This window comes from Dipodascopsis tothii (assembly GCF_038497935.1).
Source record: "Dipodascopsis tothii strain CBS 759.85 unplaced genomic scaffold V1510scaffold_23, whole genome shotgun sequence".
Lineage (NCBI taxonomy): Eukaryota > Fungi > Ascomycota > Lipomycetes > Lipomycetales > Lipomycetaceae > Neoaidaea > Neoaidaea tothii.
The window spans coordinates 146,168-162,242 of record NW_027118007.1 but is presented as its reverse complement, the minus strand read 5'-3'; the positions used below and the strand labels follow the sequence as shown (position 1 = coordinate 162,242).

The 16,075-nt window shown below is 70.6% G+C and overlaps 9 protein-coding genes across 9 annotated transcripts; 5 read left to right on the top strand and 4 right to left on the bottom strand.

The window, feature by feature from the left end:
• Nucleotides 1-270: 270 nt before the first annotated feature.
• On the bottom strand, nucleotides 271-1,115 carry V1510DRAFT_419757 (uncharacterized protein). The gene is made up of 2 exons (XM_066934347.1): nucleotides 714-1,115; nucleotides 271-505 (listed from the first exon to the last, which is right to left on the bottom strand). The coding sequence occupies exons 1-2, from the start codon at nucleotides 843-845 to the stop codon at nucleotides 314-316; spliced, it is 324 nt and encodes a 107-aa protein (XP_066787951.1). The 5' UTR covers nucleotides 846-1,115; the 3' UTR covers nucleotides 271-313.
• A 1,227-nt stretch (nucleotides 1,116-2,342) lies between these two features.
• Nucleotides 2,343-3,046, top strand: V1510DRAFT_396792 (mitochondrial 54S ribosomal protein bL19m). The gene is made up of 2 exons (XM_066931895.1): nucleotides 2,343-2,562; nucleotides 2,595-3,046. The coding sequence occupies exons 1-2, from the start codon at nucleotides 2,424-2,426 to the stop codon at nucleotides 2,990-2,992; spliced, it is 537 nt and encodes a 178-aa protein (XP_066787950.1). The 5' UTR covers nucleotides 2,343-2,423; the 3' UTR covers nucleotides 2,993-3,046.
• Nucleotides 2,967-4,316, bottom strand: V1510DRAFT_419753 (nuclear pore complex component-domain-containing protein). Its single transcript, XM_066934346.1, has 3 exons — nucleotides 4,155-4,316; nucleotides 3,865-4,032; nucleotides 2,967-3,729 (listed from the first exon to the last, which is right to left on the bottom strand). The coding sequence occupies exons 1-3, from the start codon at nucleotides 4,270-4,272 to the stop codon at nucleotides 3,044-3,046; spliced, it is 972 nt and encodes a 323-aa protein (XP_066787949.1). The 5' UTR covers nucleotides 4,273-4,316; the 3' UTR covers nucleotides 2,967-3,043.
• A 539-nt stretch (nucleotides 4,317-4,855) lies between these two features.
• Nucleotides 4,856-5,278, top strand: V1510DRAFT_407741 (uncharacterized protein; the record flags this gene model as incomplete). The annotated part of the gene is made up of 1 exon (XM_066932421.1): nucleotides 4,856-5,278. One exon carries the CDS (start codon nucleotides 4,856-4,858, stop codon nucleotides 5,276-5,278), a length of 423 nt encoding a protein of 140 aa, XP_066787948.1.
• V1510DRAFT_419750 (ribosomal protein S5 domain 2-type protein) lies at nucleotides 5,275-6,315 on the bottom strand. Its single transcript, XM_066934345.1, has 4 exons — nucleotides 5,606-6,315; nucleotides 5,513-5,568; nucleotides 5,477-5,482; nucleotides 5,275-5,445 (listed from the first exon to the last, which is right to left on the bottom strand). The coding sequence occupies exons 1-4, from the start codon at nucleotides 6,156-6,158 to the stop codon at nucleotides 5,299-5,301; spliced, it is 762 nt and encodes a 253-aa protein (XP_066787947.1). The 5' UTR covers nucleotides 6,159-6,315; the 3' UTR covers nucleotides 5,275-5,298.
• A 1,444-nt stretch (nucleotides 6,316-7,759) lies between these two features.
• Nucleotides 7,760-9,270, top strand: V1510DRAFT_419745 (putative autophagy ubiquitin-activating enzyme ApgG). The gene has a single exon (XM_066934344.1). It carries the CDS (start codon nucleotides 8,117-8,119, stop codon nucleotides 9,143-9,145), a length of 1,029 nt encoding a protein of 342 aa, XP_066787946.1. The 5' UTR covers nucleotides 7,760-8,116; the 3' UTR covers nucleotides 9,146-9,270.
• V1510DRAFT_367534 (PRP1 splicing factor, N-terminal-domain-containing protein) lies at nucleotides 9,170-11,941 on the bottom strand (the record flags this gene model as incomplete). Its single annotated transcript, XM_066931306.1, has 1 exon — nucleotides 9,170-11,941. The coding sequence occupies one exon, from the start codon at nucleotides 11,939-11,941 to the stop codon at nucleotides 9,170-9,172; it is 2,772 nt and encodes a 923-aa protein (XP_066787945.1).
• Nucleotides 11,942-12,112: 171 nt separating this feature from the next.
• V1510DRAFT_419743 (S-adenosyl-L-methionine-dependent methyltransferase) lies at nucleotides 12,113-13,375 on the top strand. The gene has a single exon (XM_066934343.1). The coding sequence runs from the start codon at nucleotides 12,344-12,346 to the stop codon at nucleotides 13,328-13,330; it is 987 nt and encodes a 328-aa protein (XP_066787944.1). The 5' UTR covers nucleotides 12,113-12,343; the 3' UTR covers nucleotides 13,331-13,375.
• A 394-nt stretch (nucleotides 13,376-13,769) lies between these two features.
• On the top strand, nucleotides 13,770-14,798 carry V1510DRAFT_419740 (uncharacterized protein). The gene has a single exon (XM_066934342.1). The coding sequence runs from the start codon at nucleotides 13,929-13,931 to the stop codon at nucleotides 14,538-14,540; it is 612 nt and encodes a 203-aa protein (XP_066787943.1). The 5' UTR covers nucleotides 13,770-13,928; the 3' UTR covers nucleotides 14,541-14,798.
• The last annotated feature ends 1,277 nt before the right edge of the window (nucleotides 14,799-16,075 follow it).

The window sequence follows — 16,075 nt, the reverse complement described above, 5'->3', positions numbered from 1 at the left end:
CGCCGCTGGGGGTGCGTCATAGCGCCGCCCGCCCCCCCGGCCGTTGCCGTCCGCCCTGTCCCCGGGGGGGCCCGGGCCCGCGGGCCCCCCCCCCCCGCGGGCGCCGCCGCCGGAGGCTCGATGCGTGGCCGGTTGGCGAGCCTCCGGCGGCGACTCCGTCGAGAGTAGCTGCCTTCGGCAGGAGCCGCACGCCGTGCGGCATCGGCCGCGACGCCGCTACGGCGTGCGGCGGCACAGGCGTGCCAGCCGCACGGATGTATATACGACTCGTACATGTACCATAGAATGCATTTCTCCACCATGCTATGCCGCGTCAGACGATGCCGGCGCGGAGGCGCGCGCGGGCCTGGAGCTCGCCCGTGGCCGCGTCGATGCTCGTGATTTCGCGGCCCGGGACGACGATGAGGCCAATTGAGCGGCGCTCGCCGTAGGCGGCCAGCTGGCGGCGCGAGCGCACGTTGGGCGGCAGGCGCTCGTAGGCGTCCTCGAGGATGACGTTGCAGTCCTGCGGTCAGAGCTGCGTCTAGAGGTAGACAGGCCCCCCACGGCGCCGCGGCCGCCGCCGGCGGCCGGCGGCGGGCGCGCGTGCGGCCGGATCCAGCGCGCCGGATCCAGGGCGCCGGGTCCGCGTGCGCAGCCGCACGGCCGCAGTCACGCGCGGCCGCGGCATTGTTTATCCGTGACGGCCGCGGGCCCGACCCCAATGCACTCACCTGATCTGTACACAGCAATCGGCCCTCGAACTGGCGCCCGTCGCGGATGGTCACCGCCAGCGACATGTAGATGAAGTCCTTCATGGTCAGCTGCTCGGCCAGCAGGCCGGGGTCGGGAGGGTCGGCGCTCATGTGGTGGTGGTCGTGCGGTGGCTACCAAGCAGGAAGACGCAGCGCTTTAATGGTGGCACGGCTAGCGTACGTCACACCCGCTGCAGTCGTGTCTGCAACGGCGGGCACGATCCACTGCGGCCGGCGGCCGGCGTGCAGATGCAGCCGGCCACAGCACGCACGCAGGCCACTGCACCTCTGCTACGATGAAGACGCGCCGGGCGAGTAGGACAAGCTCGCGAACAGGGGCACCGCGCGCCGGCCAGGGCCCGCGGCCGAGGCGGTCGGCCGCGGCCCGGCTGGGCGCCGCGCTGGCGCGCGCGATCCGGCTCCACAGACTGGTCGAGGTGTTTCGGCGGGCCCGGGCAGCGCGAGCCCGGCGGCGCGCGGCGCGGGCGGCGGCGGAGTCGTCGGGGCCGTGGCCGGCGCCGCCGAGCGAGCCGCCGGCGGCCGCGCCGCGGCCGTGCGCGAACAGGACGGCGTCGCTGGTCAGCCTGCGGTCGACGCGGTCGGCCCCGCGGTCGATGCGGTCGCTGCGGACGCCGCGGACGCCGCGGCAGGGCCGCAAGACGTCGCGGCCGGCCCGCGGCGACTACCGCCGGCTGTCGGCGCCGAGCGCGCTGGCAGCGGACCGGACGGGCCAGAGACGGACGACGACGGCGGCTAGGAACGGGCCTGCGGCAGGCCAAGAGCGCACGGGGCGCGTGAGTCGCACAGAAGACGCCCCCACGGCCGGAGCGCCCGAAACGGTCGCTCCGGCGGGCGACCCGGCCGGCGACCCGGCCGGCGCGGCAGCCGACCCGGTGGTCGACCCGGCGCACGCCGACCCGGATCGCGTCTCGGCGGCGGACCCGGTGGTTGACCCGTCGGCAACCGACCCGGCGCAGGCCGACCCGGCGCAGACCGACCCGGCCGACCCGCCGGAAAAGCCGGCACGCGACCCGCCGGTCGCCCGCGTCGCGTCTCCGGCGGCCATGTCGGCCGCCTGCAGCAGCTTCGCCTGCAGCTTTGGCCTGGACCTGCCGGCGCTCGGCCAGTCGCCGTCGCCGCCGCCGGTGTCGCCAACGCCCAGCGCGAGCGCGAGCCTGCCAGCCGCCAAGCACGCGTCCGCGTTCGCCGCGGCCGCGGCCAAGCCAGACGAGCCGCCCGCCGCCGACAGCTCGATCCGGTCAGTGCTGCGGCACGAGGGCCAGCCGTCCGGCCGCATGGCGCACGCCAAGGCGTGTGGCCCGGCCGCGGCGGCCGCGGTGGCGGCCACCGCGTCCAGCAGCCGCGCGCGGGTCCGCTTCGCGGCGGACGCGGTCCGGAACGCGGCTATGCGGGCGGCGGCCACGCGGGCGCGGCTGGCGGCGACCCGCACCTGCAGCCGACCGGCGGGTGTGGGCGCGAGCCACGCGGCCGAGCCCGAGCCACGCAGCACTGCCACGTCGGCGGCCGCGGCCGCGTCGCGCGCGGCGCGCGCACGGACGCCGAGCGAGCGGGCGGCGGTGTGATCACGTGACATGTACACAGCAAACGCAGTGCACTTGCAGCGCAAGCGTAGCGGAGCGCCCGACGAAAAGTTTTCCACACTCGACGGCGACACCGACCCTCAACAGGATGAGCTTCTTCGCGTGCGGCAAGACGCTGACGGCGGTGGGCGTGCGTGCGGCGGCTCTCGGCCGGCCGGCACCGGCCGCGGCTCGGCCGGCGGTGGCCCAGGTCATGCAGAGCGCCGGGTTCAAGATGCCCGCGGAGCGTAAGTGCGAGCGCCGGGCGCGCTGACAGCAGGCGCAGGCAAGCGACTGGCGGTGCCGACGGCGAAGCCGTCGCTGATTCCGGCCGGCAAGAACCCGAAGGAGGCCATCTCGGACAAGCTGTACGAGAAGTACGACCCCGAGGGCTGGCGGCGCGAGATCTTCAGCCGGCGCAACAAGGCGGCCATCAAGCCCGGCAGCAGCATCACCGTGTTCTCGAACGAGCCCGCGACCGCGCCGTTCTCGGGTACGCTGATTGCCATCCGGCGGTCGGGCCTGGACACGAACTTTGTGGTGCGGTCCGAGATTACGCGGCTGGGCGTCGAGATGCGCTTCGCGCTGTTCTCGCCCAAGATCAAGAGCATTCGGCTGGACGGCGTGCCGCGCAAGCGCGTGCACAAGGCCAAGCTGTACTACCTGCGGGACGACTAGGCGGCGCGGCCGCGCGCCGGACGATGTACATATGACAATAGATTGCTAAAGCTAGCGTTTGCGGCGGACGGACGGCGACGACAGCGGCGAGTCGGTCATGTAGAGGTACCGGCCGGACGGCGTGAGGCCGGACGAGGCCAGCGGCGTGCCGGCGAGCGGCGAGCCCGCCAGCGGCGACGAGCGCTTGTCGGACGACGGCGTGGCCTTGATGGCCGCGACCGGCGTCCGCACCGGCGTCCCGCCCAGCTCGGTCGGCAGCGGCTTCTTCTTGAGCAGCGGCGACGCGCGGGGCGAGGACCGCGCCTGCGGCGACGTCTTGACGTACTTGGGCGGCGTCATGGGCGTGACCGGCTTGGACGGGACCACGTCCGGGTTGAGCCCGAGCAGCTTGCGCTGGCTCGGCGTCAGCGGCAGGTCCTCGAACCTGTCCTGGGGCCGCGCGAGCTTGATCAGGCCGTCGATGATGTTCCACAGAAAGAGCATCTGCAGGGCGACGCCGGCGTAGTGCAGGTTGCGCGAGAAGATCTCGTTGGCCGCGTAGAGCTCCTGCATCCACGCCAGACTGGCCAGCGCCCGGCTGCCCACGTGGAACGCGATCCACGAGACCGCGTTGAGCACCATGCGCCGCGACGTGGCCTGCGTGAACTCGCGCGCGGCCCCGCGCCGCTGCACCGCGTCCAGCGAGGGGTGCTTCCACGATCCGGTCGGGACGTCGGCCGGCGTGGCGGGCGTCGTCGCCGAGACGGACGCGAACGGGAACGCCTCGTCGCGGCGGGGCGTGGCGGGCGAGCGCATGGCGCTGGCGGGGCTGGCAGCCGGCTCGTACCGCAGCGGCGTCTCGTACCGCAGCGACGACGCCGGACTGGACGCCGGCCCGCGGTCGTCGCGTCTGTCACGCGCCAGCGGCGAGCCCGCGTCGGGGCCCGTGAAGAGCGACTTGAACGGCGACTGCGAGTACGGCACGGGCGACGACGCGGCCTGCGGCGACCGCGGCGAGCCGCCCTGCGGCTGCGGCGTGAATGGCGAGCTGGCCATATGATCTGTTTGTTAGCTGGCGGGCGATTGCGGGAGGGCGCGCCGGCCGCCGGCGGCCGCCGGCGCCGGGCTGTCGCCGGCTGCAGGATGCCGCTGCCGGCGACGATTGCTGGTGTGGCGGACGTACCTGATTCGAGCCGTGGCAAGGCCGCTGCGATCGCTGCGTCGTTCGTTCGTGATGTTTCGTAGCGTCCACCGCAAAAATTTTGAGGACGCTCACGCGGCGGATCGCCAGGACACATCATGTCGCAGCGGAAAAAGGAGGGCGCGATCCAGGGCCTCGGCCGGAACTCGGATCAGGCCGAGTCGCCCAAGAACCTGTCGACGAAGCTGCTGGGGATGAAGGTGAGAGCAGACGCGTGGAGGCTGGAGGCTGCGGTGCGAGGAAACGGCAGAGCCGGCGCGGCGGCCACGGACGGCGCGGCGGCGGCAAGGCGGCAGGGCGGCAAGGCGATGGACGCTTGGCAGACAGAGAGCTGGCGCGCAGGGCCGGAGGCGCGCGCGAATCGCATATAGCCGCTGCCATATAGCCGCTGCCACATTGCCGCACGCATAGCCGCACACATAGCCGCCGTCGTGGTGCCGCATACAGCCGCATGGCTGCGGGCGGCTTGATCTACGCTGGCAGTGTCCTGCATATAGCCGCGCGCGGCATGTTGCCGCGGCCTGTCGTTGCATGTCACCGCAGCCTGTCGTCGCATGTCGCCGCCTGCGGCCACCATATAGCCGCCATATAGCCGCCATATAGCCGCCGCCACGCCGCCGGCCGCCGCCACGCCGCCGGCCGCCGCCACGCCGCCGCCGCTTGCACATCGCTAACAGCAGTTCATGCGCCACGCCCAGTCCAAGCAGCGCGAGGCCGAGCTCGAAGAGCAGCAAAAGCAGATCGACCACGAGTCCAAATGGACGCTGCCACCGGCCGACGACGACAGCCAGGCCGCGCCAGTCCAGTTCGTGACCGGCGTCGGCTTCCACGAGATCGACGGCGGGGACGACGAGGAAGCCGAGATCGCCGGCCGACAGGGCTTCGGGTCGTTCAAGCGAGTCGAGGCCGAGCCCGCCGAGGAGGCCGAGCCGTCGTCCGACGACGAGCCCGAGCGGCGGACCAAGGAGCGGCGGCAGGACGACGCGCACATGAAGAACGCGCGGCAGGCGCACTCGATCTCGGGCTCGGGCGCCGCGGCCAAGCCGCGCGGGACCAAGCGGCCGTCCGGCGAGGGCGTTGCGCAGCGCAAGAAGCCGCGGCGCTGATGTATGATATGTATATTACACTACTTTTTCTTGGGCTTGCCGTCGGCGACCCAGCCGCCGCGCACGAGCGCGTCGCGCGCGACGACGTTGATGTGCTTGAACCGGTCCGGGCCGAGGTGCACGCCGCCGTACCAGCGGGTGACGACGACCATGACGTCCCAGACGTCCTGGGGTCAGCGCGCCCGCGCGGATACGTACCATGAGCTGGCGTCAGCGCGCCCGCAGGGCACTTACCGTCAGGAGATGCAGCAGCCGGCCGCCGGCAGCGCTCTCGCCGTCGTCGTCGCAGTCTGCGGTCAGCACGCCCGCGCCCGCGCGCCCACGCACCCTGGTACGTCACGTCCGTGCCTGCCCGGCGGATGCGCCAGGCCGTCATGTTGTGTGTGGCGCGCGCGATGTGCTTGTCGGTCTTGAGCACGGCCAGCTTGGCCAGCGCGTCCGCGGGCGACTCAACCGCGATCGCGCGCGCCACGAACCGCGACTTGCGGTCTGTCACGACCTCCGACACGGTCCAGGCCAGCTCCTCGGGCTCGGCGGTGTCGCGCCGCGACTCTGCGGGCTCATCAGCAGGGTCCGCCTCCCCGGCGTCGGCCTGCTCCCGCAGCGCCTCCACCAGCTCAAACACACACACTTCTCCGGGACGAAAAGCCGCGGCCAGCGCTGCCTCGGCCGCCGCAGCCAGCGCCCGCGACGGCGACCCGGGGCGCCGCCACGCCGACAGCACCCGCGGCGCGGTCTCGGGGTACGCCGACGGAAACGACAGCTGCACCGCCACGTCGAGCTCGTCTGGCCGCAGCACGTAGATCCGCGACGACTCCTGCACGAAACATCCGGGGTAGATCGCCTCGAGCGTCTCGGCCTCTTCGTCGAGGGCGTCCATGCCGGGCCGGCTGGCGAGCGCGGCCCTTTATGCAACTATCACGTGACTCGCGCCGCACTCCGTGCGGCTCGGACGCGCCACGCGCACACGCACGAGCCTCCGGCGGCGACTCCGTCGAGGGTGGCTGCCCTGCGGGCAGGCGAGTCGGAACCTCAGCCACGCACGAGCCTCCGGCGGCGACTCCGTCGGGGTGGCTGCCCTGCGGGCAGGGTGCCACACCACGCACGAGCCTCCGGCGGCGACTCCGTCGAGGGTGGCTGCCCTACGGGCAGAGGAGCTCGCGGAGGAGGCAGCCACCGCCAGAGGCCGTGCGTGGCTGGAGTCCGGCGGTCCTCCGGTCGATCGCTTGATCTGTGTAACTGCTCGCAGACAAGCCACCTGAGGTCGCGCCGGAGGCTCGTGCGTGGCTGTGCTTCTAGACTGTGGGTCTTGCTGCCAGCCGCAGTCATGCGGTTGCTTGATACGTGTAATCTGCCGCAGAGCAGCCACCCTCAACGGAGCGCCGGAGGCTAGTATGTGGCTGTGCCCGCCTGCCCGCAGGGTAGCCACTGACGGAGTCGCCGCCGGAGGCTTGTGCGTGGCTGAGGTTCCGACTCGCCTGCCCGCAGGGCAGCCACCCTCGACGGAGTCGCCGCCGGAGGCTCGTGCGTGGCTGGAGTACCATCTCCAGTGGCAGTGCGCTGCTACGAGCACCTGCCCGCAGGGCAGCCACCCTCGACGGAGTCGCCGCCGGAGGCTCGTGCGTGGCTGAGGTTCCGACTCTTAGAGCAGTGCGGCTACGTGCAGCCTGCCCGCAGGGCAGCCACCTCGACGGAGTCGCCGCCGGAGGCTTGTGCGTGGCTGATGTACCGTCTCTAGTGGCAGTGCACTGCTACGAGCACCTGCCCAGGGCAGCCACCCTCGGAGTCGCCGCCGGGGCTCGTGCGTGGCTGTGCTCGTGGCACTGCCCGCAGAGCAGCCACGCACAGCCACGCGCCAGCCTCCAGCGGCTCCGTCGAGGTGGTGCCTGCGGGCAGGCGGCCGTCACGTGCGCCGCACGCCGTGCGGCGGCGTTGGGACTTGACCGCCCGCGCGCTGTCCGCAACTCTACCACGAAATGGCTCTGCAGTTTGTGCCGTTCCAGTCGCACGCCGACCCGACGTTCTTCCATGCGCTGTCGGCTCACAAGCTGGACGTGTCTCGGCTGGACACCGCGGACGTGCCGCTGACGGGCTCGTACGCGGTTTCGGCGGGCGGCCCGGCGATCATGGACGTGTCGCGGGCGTCGTTTGAGGGCGGCGACGGCGACGTGGCCGCCGCGGGTGTGCTGGTGAACGTCAACACGCTGGAGGAGTTCAAGCGGTACGACAAGAACGCGCTGCTGGCGCGGCGTGGCGGCGAGGTACGTGCGGGCGCGGCGACGCTGACGGCAGCTCGACGAGGCGCTCAAGACGGGCGCCGCCGGCGGCGATCCCGCCGTGCTGGCGAGCTTTGTGGTGCTGTCGTTCTCGGACCTCAAGAAGTACAGGTTCTACTACTGGTTCGCGTTTCCGGCGGTGCACTCGGAGTGGGCGGCCGGGCCGGCCGGGCCGGTGCCGGCGGCCGAGGCCGTCGTCGAGAGCTACTACGGGTGGCGCCCCGCGGACGCGCGGCAGCGCGGGTTCTTCGCGGTCGGCGCGGACGGCGCGGTGGCGCCGCTGGCGTCGGCCGGCGTGGAGGCCGGGCGGCTGCGCGTGGGCTTCGTCGACCCGGCCAAAGGCGACCATCCCGGGTGGCCGCTGCGCAACCTGCTGGCGTTTGCGGCCGCGCGCGGCGCGGCCGCGGTCGACGTGCTGTGCCTGCGGGACGACGCCGGGTCGCGCACGCGGTCGCGCTGGCTGGCGCTCGCCCACGGGCAGGCGGTGCCGCTGCGGGTGACGGGCTGGGAGCGCAACGCGGCCAACAAGCTGACGCCGAAGGTGTCGGACCTGGCGCCGCTGATGGACCCCCGGCGGCTGATGGACCAGGCCGTCGACCTCAACCTGAAGCTCATGCGGTGGCGGCTGGTGCCGTCGCTGGACCTGGACCGCATCAAGCACACGCGGTGCCTGCTGCTCGGCGCCGGCACGCTCGGCAGCTACGTGGCGCGCGCGCTCGTCGGCTGGGGCGTGCGCACGGTCACGTTCGTCGACAACGGCACGGTCGCGTTCTCGAACCCCGTCCGGCAGCCGCTGTTTGTGTTTGACGACTGCGTCGACGGCGGGCGGCCCAAGGCCGCGACCGCGGCCGAGGCGCTCCGCAAGATCTACCCCGGCGTCGACGCGCACGGGCACATGCTGTCGGTGGCCATGGCCGGCCACCCGGTCACGGCCGAGGAGCGCCAGCGCGCCGAGCACGACCAGCTGGTCGAGCTGATCGACGGGCACGACGCGGTCTTCCTGCTGATGGACTCGCGCGAGGCGCGCTGGCTGCCCACGCTGATCGGCGCGGCGCGCAACAAGCTCGTGATCAACGCGGCGCTCGGGTTCGACTCGTACCTGGTGATGCGGCACGGCGTGCCGAGCCAGGGCGCGGCCCGGCTGGGCTGCTACTTCTGCAACGACGTCGTCGCGCCCACCGACTCGCTCACCGACCGCTCGCTCGACCAGATGTGCACGGTCACGCGGCCGGGCGCGGCGCTGCTGGCCAGCGGCGCCGCGGCCGAGCTGCTCGTGTCGGTCGTGCAGCACGAGCTGGGCGCGGCGGCGCCGGCCGGGGCCGAGACGGTGCTGAGCGAGCTGCCGCACCAGATCCGCGGGTACCTGGGCGGGTTCAGCACGCTCAAGATGACCGGCCAGAGCTACTCGTGCTGCTCGGCGTGCTCGCCGGCGGTGGTCGACGGGTGGGCGGCGGACGGGTGGGCGTTTGTGCGGCGCGCGCTCAACGAGCCCGCGTTTGTCGCGGAGGTGTCTGGGCTGGCCGACGTCCAGCGCCGGGCCGAGTCCCTCGAGTGGGACGGCGACGCGGACGACTCGGACGGGCTGGAGTAGTGTACAGTTAGTGTCTATCGTACATCAGCGCAGCTCGGCCGCGGCCAGCTCGAGCAGCTCGGCGCGGGTCTTGCCGAAGTTGCGCACGTCCTTGCGGACGCGCGCCCAGACCTCGCCGTGCTTGGGGTCGGTGACGAGGAACTGGTCGCGCAGGCTGGCGCGGTCGTCGGCGGAGCCGTACTGGCCGAGGAACTTGTAGAACCAGGCCCACGAGTCGCCGACGTCGGCGTCGGCCTTGATGCCGCGCTCGAACCAGCTGCGGGCCTTGTCGGGCTTGCGCTCGGCCCAGAACAGCCGGGCGACGGCGACGACGAGGGTGGGGTCGCCCTCGCACTTGCGCAGGGCGTCGACGAAGCGCGCCTTGCGCTGCGTGCGCGGCTCCATCCAGATGGACTCGGCCCAGAGCCGGCCCGAGGCCGGGCACTCCTGGAGGGCCTTGGCGCAGAGGATCTTGGCCTGGGCCTCGTTCTTGGCGCGGACCTCGACGCGGATGCGCTCGAGCCAGATGGTCTCGTTGCGGGCGTTGACGAGCGCGGCGCGCTCGAGGACGGACCGGCAGCGGACGACCGAGCCGTGGGCCTCCTCGAGGCGGGCGAGCAGGACCCAGAGCGGCACGCTGCGCGGGGCGACCTTGGTGCCGCCGAGGTAGGCCTCGCGGGCCTGGGGCACCTTGGCCTCGGCCTCGTAGATCTGGCCCTTCATCATGTGCAGCTTGGCCGAGGCCGGGAACGCCTGGAGGGCGGCGGCGAGCAGCTGGAGGGCGTTCTCGGCCGCGCCGAGCTGGCGCTCGAGCACGACCGACTTGATCCACACGCGCTCGGTCTTGGCCTCCTGGCGGGCGCGCGCCAGGAGCACGCGCGCGCGCGCGTACTCGCGGCTGTCGACCTCGAGGTCGACCGCCGTCAGCCAGATGTTCTCGTTGTTGGGGTTGAACTCGAACGCGCGGCCGAGCGACGCGCGCGCGCCGTCGACGTCGCCCGACGCCGACTTCTCGCGCGCGTAGAGCAGCCACAGGTCCTCAGACTGCGGCGACGCCTCGACGGCCTTGTCGAGGACCTCGAACAGCGCGTCCTTGGTGCCGTGGAACCGCTCGAGCTCGGCGGCGGCGCGCCAGGCGGCCGTGCTGTTGGCCACGCGCAGCACGTACGCGTAGATGGCGCGCGCCGTGCCGTACGACCCGCGCGCGATCGCGCCGCGCGCGTCGTCCATCCACACGTCGACCTTCTCGGCGTCGTCCTCGTTCTCGAGGCCCTGGCCGAGCGTGACGCGCACGATGGCCTGGCACGTGAGCACGGCGCCCTCCTCCTCGCACTTCTCGGCCTCGGTCAGCCACTGCTCGCGCTCGAGCAGGCCGCCGTGCCGCTGCAGCTCGGCCACGCCGCGCTTCATGATCACGTCGATGCGGCCGACGTTGCCGGCCTGCTCCTCGAGCCGCGCGGCGGCCACCCAGATCTCGTACGACGTGCGCACGGCCTGCCGCGCCTTGTTGAGCACCTTGCGCGCGTTCTCGTCCGTCTCGAGCCGGGCCAGCGCCAGCCACAGCTCGACCGACAGCGGCACGAGCTCGACCGCGCGCGCGAGCATGATCCGCGCGTCCGCCTCGTCCGTCTCGAGGTTGACGGCCTCCTTCCAGAGCGTGACGCTCTGCGGGATGTTCTCGAGCGCCTTGCGCACGATCGACTTCTTGGCGCGCGGCTCGGTCTCGAGCGCCATGGCCTCGAGCCACAGCTTGACGCTCTTGGGGATGAACTTGACCGCCTTGGCCACAATGATGCGCGCGTGCGCCGGCGTGTTCAGCCGCATGTTCTCCAGCCACACGTCCTCGTTCGTCGGGCAGTTGTCGCAGCCCTGCTGGACCAGCTTGCGCGCCGTCGCCGGCTTCTGCGCGATCTCCTCCAGCCGCGCGGCCGCGATCCACCCCGGCGCGTGCTTCGGGTTCGTCTTGATCACCGACTCGAGCAGCATCCGCGCCTTCTGGATGTCGCCGATCTCGGTGTCGCTCTTGATGATGCTGTTCGACAGCGACGTCAGGTAGCCCTTGGGGTCGATCGACGTCGACGTGCCCGCCACGGACGCGGTCCCGCCGCGCACGACCGACTCGGTGCCCGCCTGGTCCAGCTTCATGCCCAGCATCTTGTCGCGCGCGGACGAGATCTGCCGGAAGTCCGTCAGGATCCCGCTGGTCTCGGTCGCCGTCCCGTCCGTCTCGTCCGCCGCGGCCGCGTCCGTCGCCGCCTGGTCGCGCGCGCCCGACATGACCGAGTCCGGCACGGCGTAGAACCGCTGCTGCTGCTGCATCATCTTGCGCGACCGCCGGTTCTTGCCCGTCAGGTCGCCCACGTCCGGGATCGCCGCCCACTCCTCGTCCGTCACCGTCGACAGCGCGCGCTTGAGGTCCGCGAACTGCTTCGAGATCTTCGGGTTCTTGAGCTCGTACTCCTCCTGCTCGCGCTTCTCGCGCGCTTCGCGCCGCGCCCGCCGCCGCAGGTCCATCTTGGCGTCCACCTCGCGGTAGATCCGGTCGGCCTCCTCATCGTCCTCGTCGTACGTGCCGGACGCAAACAGGCCCTCCTCGTTGTCGTTGTCCTCGAACCGGCCGTCGTCGTCGTCGTCGTCGCCGTTCTTGAGCTGCTCCGCGCGCTTGGCCAGCGCGGCCTTGATCGCATCCTCTGTCGGGCCCTCCTTGGCCGGACCGATGTCCGATCGCGTCGTGAACCCGGTTGCGCCGCGGCCCAGACCGGGCACGTAGTTGTCGGGCGCCTGCTCGTTGAGAAAGTCCCGTCGCGGCGCAAACATGGTGTGGATTCCGCGTGGTACGTCGCTCTGCGTCGCTTGTGCCGCCGGTGCGAACGGAAGTCTGGCCGCTGAGATTTTTCGGCGGCGGCGCACAAGTGCATCAACGCCGCGGCACCGCCCGCCGAACTCCCAACTTTTGCCAAATTTTTTTTTTCGTCGTGCAGCGTCAAAGCGGCGGATCAGAGGCCTACCAAACATTCTCACGTACGACGCCGACCCAGCAGACCGGGACACGGCCGATCAGCGACTCTTCCGGCTAGCTCACGCTACCAAGCAGGTACCCCCACGCGGCTCGAACGGTCGCCCGCACAGCGGCCCGTACACGACCAAGCGGTCGGACGGCTACCAAACACCGACGGATACCCCCCGATCCCCCCCGTCTGCGCTCCTGCCCGGCACACAATGGGCAAGGTCGCCAGCGCAAAGAAGCCCGCCGGCGGCGCGTCGCCGTACGGCAGCCCGGCCAGCAAGGCCGGCAGCAAGGGCACGGCCAGCACGGCCGAGCGGCTCAACCTGTTCAAGATGAACACCGGGCTGGGCCAGCATCTGCTCAAGAACCCCATGATCGCGCAGGGCATCGTCGACAAGGCCGAGGTCAAGCCGTCGGACGTCGTGCTCGAGGTCGGCCCCGGCACAGGCAACCTGACGGTCAAGATTCTCGAGCGCGCCCGCAAGGTGATCGCAGTCGAGATGGACCCGCGCATGGCCGCCGAGGTGACCAAGCGTGTGCAGGGCAAGCCCGAGCAGAAGAAGCTCGAGGTGATCCTGGGCGACGTGATCAAGGCCGAGCTGCCGTACCACGACATCTGCATCTCCAACACGCCCTACCAGATCTCGTCGCCGCTGGTGTTCAAGCTGCTGAACCTGCCGCGGCCGCCGCGGGTGTCGGTGCTCATGTTCCAGCGCGAGTTCGCCATGCGGCTGGTCGCGCGGCCCGGCGACAGCCTGTACTGCCGGCTGAGCGTCAACGTGCAGATGTGGGCGCACGTCACGCACATCATGAAGGTCGGCAAGAACAACTTCCGGCCGCCGCCCCAGGTCGAGTCGTCGGTCGTGCGCATCGAGCCCAAGAACCCGCGGCCGCCGATCGACTTTGAGGAGTGGGACGGCCTGCTGCGCATCTGTTTCGTGCGCAAGAACAAGACCATCTCGGCCGGTTTCAAGTCTACGGCGATCCTGGACATTCTCGAGCGCAACTACCGCACGTACTGCGCGCAGAACGACGTCATCATGCCCGACGGCAAAGACGGCAAGGACCTCGTCAAGGAACTCGTCGAGAAGGTCCTAACCGAGACGGGCCTGGGCGAGAAGCGCGCCGGCAAGTGCGACGAGGCCGACTTCCTCAAGCTGCTCTACGCGTTTCACCAGGTCGGCATCCACTTTGCCTAGCCGCGCCCGCCAACGGCGGCCGCGGTGGCGACCCAGCCCCCGGCCGTGGCGCCGGCAAGGCGCCCCGGCGCCTGCGCTCGCGCCTGCACCCGCCGGACGCTGGCACCCGGCCCCTGGCAGGTGCAGCGGGCCCAATGTGGCACCAGCGTGCCACGAGGGCTAATTTATTTTAATTTCTTCTTTTTGGTACATGTACGATAGACCAGACGAGAACTCATTTGGCCCGCTTCGGCGCACTAGACGGCCCAGCCAGTCGCGGCTCCGCACGCTGTCGCCCGCTGCACGGGTGCAGCCCAGAACAGATGGCGTGCCCCGGCCGCGGCGGGTTATGCGGACATGCGCATGCACCTTATCGGCACGCGGCACGCCTAAACCTCCGCCGCTGGCGCCAACAGAGCGATGCCGATGCCGCCGCCGCCCGGGCTAGTGACTCTTGTTGTATCGTAGTCGGGAGATGTATTCGTATACAAAAATTTACAGCGAAGCCAGCCTAGTAATACAGGAATGCAATCATGAGAAATTAAGTAGCCACGTCTATGAATATGCGTGAGCGGTGGTCGTACAATGCTTTAAACGCCAACAGCAAAAACCGGTCTAGATGCAAGCGACGGGCCGCCGGACACGTGGTCCGACTCGTCGCGGGGCCGATCCGGGGGCCGATTCGCGGGCCGACATCTGTGCGCCGCACGCGAGACGTCGGCCGGCGTCGGTTGGGTATAAGGTTCGAGGGGCCGGGCGAGCGCGTGGCCGGAGTGGGGGTGGCAGGCCATGCAAACTTTCGGTTCCTGGCAGCCCCGCGTTCCTGCGCGGCGGCTCACTTCTTACTGCTGAACAGCGGCACCCGCCGCGACGAGCTCGACTTGGGGATCCGCGCGCCCGACGGCTGCTTGGTGGCCGCGGCGGCGGCCTGCGCCGGCGCAGGCGCGCCGGCAGCGCCGGCAGCGGACGACGAGCGATCGCCGTATTTCTGGCGGACATAAGTCCGCAGGCAGTCGTCGCAGCGTGCGCCGTCCGGCACAAACTCGCTGTGTATGTCGCTGCACGCGCCGATGAAGTCGCGGCCGATCTTGCAACGTGTCCGGCCGATGTACGTCTTGTGTCGGCAGGCCGTGTAGCTGTAGTAGGTGTCGCGGCACATGGTCGGCAGAGAGTCAAGAGGGAACAGGCAGGACGGTGCAGCAGCAGCGGGGTCGAGGCGGAGGGCGTGTGAATATATATGAGCCGGGCGGCCTGGGAAGCGAAGCTATCGGGCGTTCGTACCAAGCAGCTTGTCCGACAAGAACGCGTCTGCGTGCTGCTGGCCGGGCTTCCAGACTAAACACTATCCAGCGATGGCTGCCTAATATATTACTGGCCGCGGACAGTTCGAGGGCTAGCTCGGCAGGAATATTAGAATCTCTGGGTATTGCAGTGTAGGGTGTAACCGTCTGAGGGATATTAATAAAATATTTATACGGGCGCTGCGTACGGCGCCCAGCGAGGGGACGTGAGGAAGGAGGGATGATGTAGTGCAATTTAGTTGTTTGGGAATTACCAGGAGAGGAAAGGCTGAGGAAGACTCTGCGAAGGAAAGAATTTGATGCTCCTGGCTGAAATGCGGCTGCGAAGCGCTGGAAGCGGCTAGAGGGGCGCAGCGAGCGCAAAGCAGGCAGGCACACCACTTGGCGCGCCCCGAGCAGCTAGCGCGTCTCGTGGGCGTCTCAACACGAATGCGCTAGTGGAGACGGGCATCTAGTGCTACTCGACCGGGCAGTGTCGCGCTAGTCCGGACCTACAATTTATTCTAGAGCACATGCAGGTTATGCGGATGACATAGTACTAGTGTGTCGAGCCACCGGGCCGGTCGATAAGGTGAAACACATCATCGACGAAAGCGGCAAGGCGGGGAGGGCGTCCATCGCTGTCGTCAACAGCAGTCATGGCTGCAGACGGCCCGCAGCGGCCTGCAGACGGCCTGCAGGCCGGCAACGGACGTCAGAGGCCGCCGGCGCTGGTGGGCGGGCGCCGCAGGCGTCTGGCGTAGGCCGGCGAGGGGTGCTTGGCCGCGCCCTCGTGGCAACGCCTCCGCGCTGGCGCAACGCTGGTGCGGCGCTGGCGCCGACAACGGGTCCGGCCGGACGCTCGTAGGGCCGCCATGGCGCGCCAAAGACGCGCCAAAGAGGCGCCGCGCGAGGGGTCAGCCCGCGTGAGCGGGTCCGGGCAGACGCTGGCGGGCCCGCAGAGCCGCCAGGAACGCCGGACCCGTCCGGTCCTCGCGCGGACTCGCGGACCCATGGCGGACCCGTCGCGGACCCGTCACGGACCTGCACGGACCCGGCTCGGATCCGCCCGAGATACGGCGGCGGCCGCGGCGGCGCGCCCGTCCCGTACGCCGCCACCGCGCTGCCGCCCGCGCCCGGCCGCACGGCCGCCTGCGCCGGCATCGGCCCCTGGCCGCGGCCGCCGTCGCCGCCCGCCCCGCGGCCCGTCCGCTACCGCGCGCGTCGCCGGCGGTTGTCTCCGGCCGCGGCCGCCGCTAGCACGCTCGCTTGCCGATCCTAGGCCGTCTGCGGCCGCCGCGTGCGTGCTATCGGCCGGCCGGCTCCTGGGCGCGCCGCTTTCCACAAACGTGCGCGCGTGTTTAGGGCCCGCTCACTATACTGCGTCATGGTCTAGCCACCTTTCGTGCAGCATAGCCCCTGTTCCAGACGTATCACGCAGACACAATGCTCCGCGCCCGCATGGGCGCTCGCTCTAACAACGCAG